General features: G+C 59.7%; 1 protein-coding gene across 1 annotated transcript; it reads left to right on the forward strand.

Annotated features, from left to right (window-relative positions):
• Nucleotides 1–4,869: 4,869 nt before the first annotated feature.
• Nucleotides 4,870–8,339, forward strand: LOC307110512 (NUT family member 2G-like; the record flags this gene model as incomplete). The annotated part of the gene is made up of 5 exons (XM_079789620.1): nt 4,870–5,705; nt 6,052–6,180; nt 6,639–6,778; nt 7,234–7,478; nt 8,094–8,339. 5 exons carry the CDS (start codon nt 4,870–4,872, stop codon nt 8,337–8,339), a joined length of 1,596 nt encoding a protein of 531 aa, XP_079645746.1.
• Between the last annotated feature and the right edge of the window lie 754 nt (nt 8,340–9,093).

The following is a 9,093-nucleotide window of genomic DNA, read 5'->3' on the forward strand; positions in this document are numbered from 1 at the left end:
GACATACCACTTCTTACTCCCTACTTACCAAACACAGGTAGAAACACTCTAGTATTCTCCAAAGAAATATGCTTTACACCTTTACAACCCTATATACCCTATGAACAAACTATTATTTCATGCTCCTGGTGACAGATATACACACAAACCAGTATACATGTGCAAGACACATAGAAATATCTCCAGCAAACCATATAAGAAACAATTTCCAAATACCAAACTAGCCTTAGCTAATGAGTCAGCTCTCACATCCACAAATACTAACAAATAAGCTTATCACACACCTCTGAAACATAGATACACTCTTCCCATCCCCTGTATAAGCACAGAAACCCCTCTCTCCATCAAATACACACATACTCGGTACCCAAAATATGTAAGCCTTAGAGCCCCTACTGAAAAATACAAACACGTAGCTCCAGTAAATATTCCTCCAAACAGCCATGGCCCTGGAATACCCACACAAACTCAATAAACACACACAACTCACCAGAAGCCCCAAACATACCTACAATTACCCAGTACACGGCAAATACACAAAAATATGTCCCTATATCCTACGTCCCTAATAAGCATGTAATGCCACACTACCTGCATATACATAACCCCACACTCCCAGATTCTCTCACAGCATTAACTCTTCCATCTTACACACACACCACATCATATCATACAAACACTACTGCACACCAGCATATACAACACCCACCAGTCCTGTAAAGTAGTCACAGTCCGGACCTCTGCACACTGAAACAGGCATAGATCACAAAAAGAAATACACATAACATTACAACATGCCCCAAATACAAAACACAGATCATACACCCAAGCTAATGAACACCCACACTTGTCCTAACATTGCCCTATGAGTATGCAGATAATCCTTCCAAATTGGCCATTAGAAAAAAACCTGGAATTCAAAGGGGGAAAAACAAAATGGGTAACATTTCCCCAACCACCAAATTACAAACCTGTAACCACCAACTGCTTGAGTATTCATGCACTACATCTCAACACCCTCCAAATACAGCACTCAACCCTACACACCCACAAAAACAGGCATGACCTCCCCGTGATCACAGACATCCACAGACAAAGGAGCGCACACATTTGAATCCACACCTCAGATTCCCGCCACCGAGTGAACAGGCAGAGACCCCAGGCCTGCCCGCCACCCCAGGCTTCAGAGACCCCAGGCCTGCCCGCCACCCCAGGCTTCACACACCCCAGGCCTGCCCGCCACCCCAGGCCTCACACACCCCAGGCCTGCCCGCCACCCCAGGCCTCACACACCCCAGGCCTGCCCGCCATCCCAGGCTTCACACACCCCAGGCCTGCCCTCCACCCCAGGCTTCACACACCCCAGGCCTGCCCGCCACCCCAGGCTTCACACACCCCAGGCCTGCCCGCCATCCCAGGCTTCACACACCCCAGGCCTGCCCGCCACCCCAGGCTTCGCACACCCCAGGCCTGCCCGCCACCCCAGGCTTCGGGGCAGAGGCATTACTGTCGGTCAGCAAGGCCGCTCCCCTCAGTGGCGGGGTGCGGGTGAAGGAAACCGCGGGCTGAGCGGCTCCATGGGGAAGGCAGGCCTGTGAACTGTGCGGAGGGGGGAGGCTCGCCCTGTCCACTCATTTCAATGAGGCGGCGGCTTCCTGCTGAACCGGAGGACGCTTTCCAATTCGGAAGAACTGCCGGGAGCTGCGTGTTCAGAAAGCGGGGGACACGGAAGGGGCCCGAGGGGACAGCTCACAGGCATCACTGGACCCAGTGGAGGCCCCACATCCCTGACCGCCCCGCCCCAGCACAGCCAGTGAGAATCCATCCCCAGGGGAAACACCACCGGAAGTGAGCGGTGTGGGGGTGAACACAGACCTGGGGGCAAATAGCCCACGTGGTGAACAGCGGAGAAGAGGGGGACACCTGAGGGGTGAGGAGGCCGCGCGCCCCTTACCTCCCTGTTCACCTAACGGACTCCGGAGGCCGCCATGCCAGGCCCCACGCGCAGCCTGGGCGGCAGTTGGGGACCCTCCCTGCCGTTAGCGCATGCGCGTGCCTCTGGGAGCCAACCGCCGCAACGGACGCTGGGAGCAGTTGCAGGACAGAGCCCCGCCCCCAGTGGGCGTGCTCCTGCGTCCTGGCGCGAGGCCCCCTGGGAAGAGGCCCAGGCTGTCCCTGCAGCAGAGGAAGGAGGTGGAGGGAGGGGGCCCCTGGGAAGCCTCCTGAAGGCCCTCCTCCTCAGAACCTCCCAGCGCGTGTGCAGGGAGCACTTGGGTTTTAAAGCTGCAAACGTGCAGTCCGTGCACTGAGCTGCCCCTCGGACAGAGGTTGGGAGAGGCGGGCCAGAAGCACTGTCCTCGGAGGGGCAATGCCTCCATGCCCTTGGACTGCATTTCCGTGGTTTCTGAAGAGCAGTCCTTCCTCCTAGAAGTCTGGGCGTTCCATCGCACAATTCTGGCCAAGAATTTTAGACCTCGGACACACCCTAAGAGACACTTGCCCCTGACCCCGTTCCTCCTGTATTTATTTATTACGTGGAGGCTTTTCAATAAATGTTGCTTCACAGATGTTTCCGTTGCAAGGTGGTTGTTCAAACATTGATCAAAACGTGGCTATCCGGGCCAGTTTCCGTTGACATGGCAGGTAGCATGGGAACAATGTCACCCTGCCCACCCTGCATTTTTGTATTATATTGCAGAATTTCACTTGTCAATAAAACATATGTATAGTAGCAGAATCAACTTACTCACTTTAGTTTGTCATACTTTCCAAAGAAACTGAAATTATACCATCATCTTTCCGGTCATTTGCAAGAGGAGAAAGAGGCAGGAGAAAGACGCATCACTGCATTTTCCATTTTGCACAATTTGACTCTGAACTACACAAAGGCATTACTTTTTACAAATATTACAAAGGTAAAAAATTAGACATTGAACAACATAATACTCTGAGAAACAAAAAGTGGTGATTTCTGGCCTTGCCCTGTAGGCTGCAGGGCCTTGCCCTGATGGACTGGGGCAAAGGGGATGGGTTGTAAGGCTGGGCCGGCTGCATCTGCAGGGCTCCCAGCACTGGGCGGGACTTGAGGCCACAGGACTGCTTCCTAAGGAATGAGGTGCACACAGCCACCGAGCATGCTGCCTCGGCTGGGTCAATCCTAATTTCAAACACTGGGATCCGTGAGCCATAAGTTCCCATTATTTCTTCAGGCCGCATGTTCTGAATTTTCAGAAAGTGTAGCCTGCGTTGAAGTAAACCAAGACCAGATAGGAAGCAGGCTGAGGGACCCAGAACTAGGGTGATGGATCAAGAACGGAGATAAAGGGCACATCAATGACTGGGTGCCTAGAACTTACCTTGGAGAAGGTCATTACTGCTAGTGTGTCTTTAAATTTGTGACTTTAAATTTGAAAGGAACTGCTGGTTCTTGCCTACCTATCAGAGCCCTCCATGGAATGCCCCCCACCCAACCCCAGCCCATGGTCCTCTGCCCCTCCCCCGCTGCAGAATGTCTGGAGTCCCACATTCTACCGTTCAAATCCAAACCTTCCCTCCACTGGATGCTGAGCAGCTGTTGGAGCAGGTCACTCTCTGGATTCTCGACTTGACTTTTCTCGTTGTGGAGGCTCCTAGGCAGCGGTGCTCAGTGAATGAGCCTGCGGGGATGGCTTCAGTAGGAGGTAAGCCTATAGATTGGAGGGGGGATGGTTTAAACACTGAGCTGTCCCTCAAAACTTGGGGTTGAAATGTGACACTGGGGAAACTCGGTTTGAGTGAAGTGGGGGGGAGAGAGCACTGGACCTCCAAGGACCTGTCCCCCGGGGCGGCTGGGAGCCAGTGGGAACCTGTGACGGCACTGGCCAGGAGGGCTCCTCAGAGGGGGGTCAGGGTGGCTCAGGGACATGCCTGGGTGTGGAGAAAGGACGGCAGCAGGCACGTGGGCTCTTCCCAGAGGGGAGACGAGCCACTTCCACGTGTGTGGGGGGAGTAGTGGGCGATGTCGTGGGGGTGGCACAGGGTGGTCACGGGAAAGCCCAGTCCTGTGGGCTGTTCTTCGGGCGCCTGGAGCTGGCCCCGCAGCATCTTTCTAAGGGATGGAGCTGAGTGCACCAGAGCGAATGGGGGCAGTGGGAGGGTGGTCTTAGCCAGAAAGCTGTCCAGTGGGGCTGTGTGTGGCCACGTCCACAATGAAATGTCCTCCCGAGGGCTGGGCTGGAAGGTCCTCCACCTGCTGCAGCCCAGAGCTTCTCCCTGCTGCCAGCCCAGAGCGCACTGCTCCTCAGCCCAGGGAGCTGCTTGTTGGCTGGGAATCCACACGGGCAGGGCGGCCCGGAAACTCCCACCGAGATCGGGCCGGTTCCCTGAGCTGTCCCGAATTGTCCCCCCGTGCCACCCAGGTCTGCAGACCGACTCCCTCTTGTCCTGCATCTCATGGCGCACCCTCTGCCCCGCCCTTTACCTTTGAGATGAGGGTTTTGCTGAGAGTCCACGTCCCTGCTTCAGGGACAGAAAACAGATGTGGAGGGTGGGTGGTGTTCCGTGGAACGTGTGCGAAGGCGGGTTCCTTTTTAAAGGGGGAGGGAGCACAGGGGCAGGAAGCCCATGGTCGGTGTCAGTAGTAAATGGCCAAGGCCGCCAGAGCAGACGTCTGCCCAGGGCCATGCCTCTGAGGCTGGCAGGGTCAGTGCCGGGGAATCCTTAGGAGGCTCTCAGGGTCAGCGCTGGCTGGGGCTGTTGCTTCTCGCAGACAGTGGTCAGGGAGCCTTGGTGAACGGGGAGCAAGCTCTCCAGTGGAATAATTCCCAACTGGAGGTTAGAGCGTGACAATGACCTGAGGACATTTGCCACCTCCGCAGTTTGCCCATCCAAATGGCCCTCCCTGGTGAGACTCACGGCCCTGGTTCCCCAGCGGCTGAAGGGGCCCAGAGCGCCTCAGTGCTGTTTGCTGGTTCCCCTCCTCCATCCCCCCTTTCCTTTGTCTCAACAGCATCTGCAGCGCGGGGAGCGGATGTGAGCCTGAAGCCCGGTGCCTCCATGACTCCTTTCATGGCCCAGCCCTGTCCCCCGCCCTCTTCTGGGCCCGCACACCGGCCCCCTGGGGAGCAGCACCTGCCGCCCCCCAGGACCCCGTCCTTCCCTCCTGGCCGCCCCCTGGTGCTGCCGGCTTGGCCCAGGACACCTCTGGTGGCAGGAGATGCTGGTCAAGGCCCCGTTGGGACTGGGGCTGACAACATCATGGACCAGGTCAGGTCAGAAGGGAGAGGACCACAGCCCTCCCAGACTCAGACCATTGTCCTGACTCAGGCCCCCCTCTACGGCAGTGCTCCAGGTGCCGCCTGTGGGGGTGCTGTGTGTCCTGCACCCCTCTTCTTGGAAGCCACTGCTGTGGAGACGATGATGCCCGCCTTGGCTTTTGGGGGCTCCCAGGCCGGCAATGGAGGCTGGTGTCCCGGCCTTCCTCCTCAAGCTCCACCGCCAGCTGCCCAGCTGGCCCCCGTCGTCCCCCGAGTGGACCCTGGAACACGGCCACACGGGGCTTCCAGGGAGGGTGGCCTGGCCGCCTCCCAGTCCAGGGCCTCGCTGGAGGACGCCTCTAACCCCAAGAGTGTGTCCGAGGACTTCCGTCGTTGGCAGCGCTTCAAGGCCCTGGCCCGGGGGCACCTTCCCCAGAGTCCTGATGCGGCAGCTCTTTGCTGCTTCCTCATGTGAGTGCACTGGGCAGGGCAGGGGGCGCCCGGAGCTCTCCCATCCCAGAGGAGGTGGGAGGGCCTGCAGGCTGGCTGATCCTGGGGCGCTGGCGGGAAGGCCTGAGGGTGGGGTCCCAGCTATGGGTGCGAGTGCGGGGTCACCTCCAGTCCTGGTTCCCGGGCTGGTGTGGATGTGAGGCCGTGACAGCAGCAGCTGGAAGGCGTGTCTTTGCACACAGACGCCTCCTCCCTCACCTGTGGGTGCTCAGTCCTGCCGGGTGGGGGTGGGGCTGGCTCCACTGAGCTGGGGTGGCCAGGCGGGTGGAGGCCAGGCTGGGCCGTGACTGACCCTGAGGCATTACAGGCCAGCGCTCCGGCCCCTGTCCCGCCTGAAGCCCACCATGACGCTGGAGGAGGGAATAGGGCTGGCCATGCAGGAATGGCAGCGCAAGAGCACCTGTGACCGGAGGGTCTATTTCGAGATGGCAGAAAAGTGAGTCAGGGTCCTGGGTCCCCACAGCTGGGGGGGGAAGGGGGGCTGCCTGCGGGGCAGGGTCCAGCTGTGAGGGCTCATCAGAGAGGAGGGGGGTGGGAGGGTGTCAGCACGGGGTCCCCACAGCCCAGAGGCGCTTCCTCCTGGGGGAGTCTCTCCCTCAGTTTCAGAGCGTGGGTGCTCCTGTCCCACCTCCCCGGGAGCTCCCCCTGCTCTGACGCTGACCTGTCCTGGGCGGGACATGAAGGCTCAGGACAGGCTGGGGAGGAGGTGCCCGCCCAGGGGGCCAGACTCCAGCCAGAGGGGCTGTGCAGCAATGTGCTCAGCCAGCCTCCTGCCTCCCCGGTGTCCGGGCCCTGGCAGCCCCAAGGCCCTTGCTCTCCATCCTCCATCCGCGGCTGCCTTTGCGGGGCTCCGGGCGGCCTCCTTCTCAGCACAGCCTGTGCCCTCACCCCCAGGTTCATGGCGTTTGAGGCGGAGGAGCAGATGCAGGTTCAGAAGTTGCAGTTGAAGAAGGGGGCGCAGACCCAGCCTCCTCCTGCCCCACCGAGACCTGATCCTCGGGGGCCCCCAGCCCCAGTGGTGGACGCGCAGCCAGGTACACCAGCACGTTCCCAGGGGAGCCCATGGCCAAAGGCAACTGGGCCTAGCGCAGGCCACTGTCCCCCCCACATCGGCCTTCTCCTCAGGGGGCTTTGGTCTTTCAAGGGAAACAGCCCTGAGAGCCGGGCCTCAGCGGCCCTGTGTCCCCATGGGGTCTGGACCGGGTCCACCCTCTCATCCCCTCGCCCCGCTCCCTGTCAAGGCCCCACATGAAGTCTGCTGAGAAGCGGGCTGGCTGCGGGGCCCCTTGGAGAGTCGGTGGCTCCACACGTCCTCACAGCTGACTCTCTTGGGTGCTCCCCTCTGGCCTCCCCTCACACACTCACAAGGCGTCAGTGGCCCCGACCCAGCCGCACCCCTATTAATGCCCCAACACTGCCCTCAGCATCGCATGCCCTGGAGGTGGGAGCTTTATCCCCTCACGCTCCCTCCTCTTCCCTCTCTGCCCAGCGCCCACCCCCAGGAAGGCGGTACCCAGCGCCCAGTGCGCCCACACACCCCAGCCGCCCTGGGAGACCGAGTCACGAGATGGGATCCCCCCTGCGGCCGAGCAAGAGGACATGGACATCACGGATGAGCTGCCCATGGGGGCGCCCGGTGGAGGATGGGAAGATGAAGTGAAGGAGTGGCTGCAGGATGAGGGTCTCCTGAGCTACCTGGACCAGCTGTGCTCCCAGGAAGACTTTGTCACCCAGGTGGGCTGGCTCACAGCTCGGGGCCCACAAGGTCCCAGAGGGTGGCGCTGCTGCACCCAGACCCGGGTTCCCCCAGGCTGATGGGATTGGGCTCTGCTCTTTGCTGCTGAGCTGGGTGCGTGAGAGTGTGTGTCTGTGTGCGCATGTGTGCGCTTTGTGTGGGTGCAATGTGAGGGTGTGCCCTTGTGTTTGTATGTGTTTCTGTATGTGCACACACACGTGCACATATGTGTGCATGTGTGTGGTGTGTGCTATCTTTTTTGCGTGGGTGTGCCCTTGTGTGTATGTATGTTTCTCTGTGTGTATGTGTGTGCGCAGACATGTGCACATGTGTGTATGTGTGTGGTGTGTGCTATATGTGGATGTGTTCTTGTATGTGTGTGTGCATGCATATGTTTCTCTGTGTGTGTGCATGTGTACATGTGGTGTCTGCTATCTATATTCATGTGGGTGTGCCCTTGTGTGTATATGTGCATGCATGTGCTTATCTGTGTGTGCATGTGTGTGCATTTATGTGTGCATGCGTGGGCTTTGTGTGTGTGTTTCCGTGTGTGTGTGTGTGTGTGTGTGTGTGTACCTGATGACCGTGATGGAGTGAAACGCCCACCTGTGCAGGAGGACGGGGTGGGTCTTGGCTTTCCCACTTGTCCTCCAGGCCCCGCTGACTCCCAGTTCACTCCCTGCCAAGGGGCTCACGGCCGCTCCCTTCTGTCCCAGGTGGAGGAGGTCATTGACCCCCAGTTCCTGAAGCAAATGAATTCCCCAGACGCACAGCAGGACCCCTTGGCCCTGGCTGAGGAGTTGGAGCAGGAAGAAGGGCTCACTGCTGCCCAGGTGAGCCAGGGGAGGGTGGAACCTTAGGGACATGGGAGGGGGACCCCAAGTGAGCCATAGGACCAGGGACCCCAGGGGAGTTAGAGGAGGGACAGGCCCTAGTAAGTCAGGGAGGGAGGGATCCAGGTAGATGGGGGGGAGGGGGGGGGCGGAGGAGGGGCCTCAGGGAGCCAGGGGAGGGAGCTCCCGGGTAAACCAGGGCAGGGAGCAACCTGGAACAGGGCGCACATGCCTGTGTCCACGCCACCCCTGCCTGCAGGCAGTGCATGCCGAGGGGCCAGCCCTGGGTGGGAGCAGCGCGGGACAAGAAGGAGAGGACAACAGAGAGGAGGGGGTGGGAGCCCAGAAGGGCAGGGCACAAAGCTGGGAATATGGCACAGGGGACGGAGCAGAGCCACATGACTGTCGTGGATTCGAGTCACGGTGTCCCCTCCCCCTCTCCTCCCCCCAGTGCCACTGTCCCATCACCCAGCTCCTCCTCCTCTCACACGTGTGCAGCGCCAGTCACTGTCCCCTTCTTCCTCCAGCTGGCAGAGGAGCGACTCCTGGCCACCGAGGAGGGGGGCGTGCAGGCACCCCCGAGTCACGGTGCTCCCCGGTGGGACTCCAGTCCTTCTGAGTCTGCGAGCAGCCCAGATGCCCGGAGGCCTGAGCACGGCCCCCAGCTGGGGGTCAGTGACACAGCCTGCCCGCCAGAGACTGGCTTCCAGGACCGGCAGAGGCGCGGCCCAGCACACGCCCCCCGCTCCAGGCCCCCGGCTGCTGCTGTCTCTTCGGGGCG

The sequence above is a fragment of the Cnephaeus nilssonii genome, assembly GCF_951640355.1.
Source record: "Cnephaeus nilssonii genome assembly, chromosome: 14".
In the NCBI taxonomy this organism is placed as follows: Eukaryota; Metazoa; Chordata; class Mammalia; order Chiroptera; family Vespertilionidae; genus Cnephaeus; species Cnephaeus nilssonii.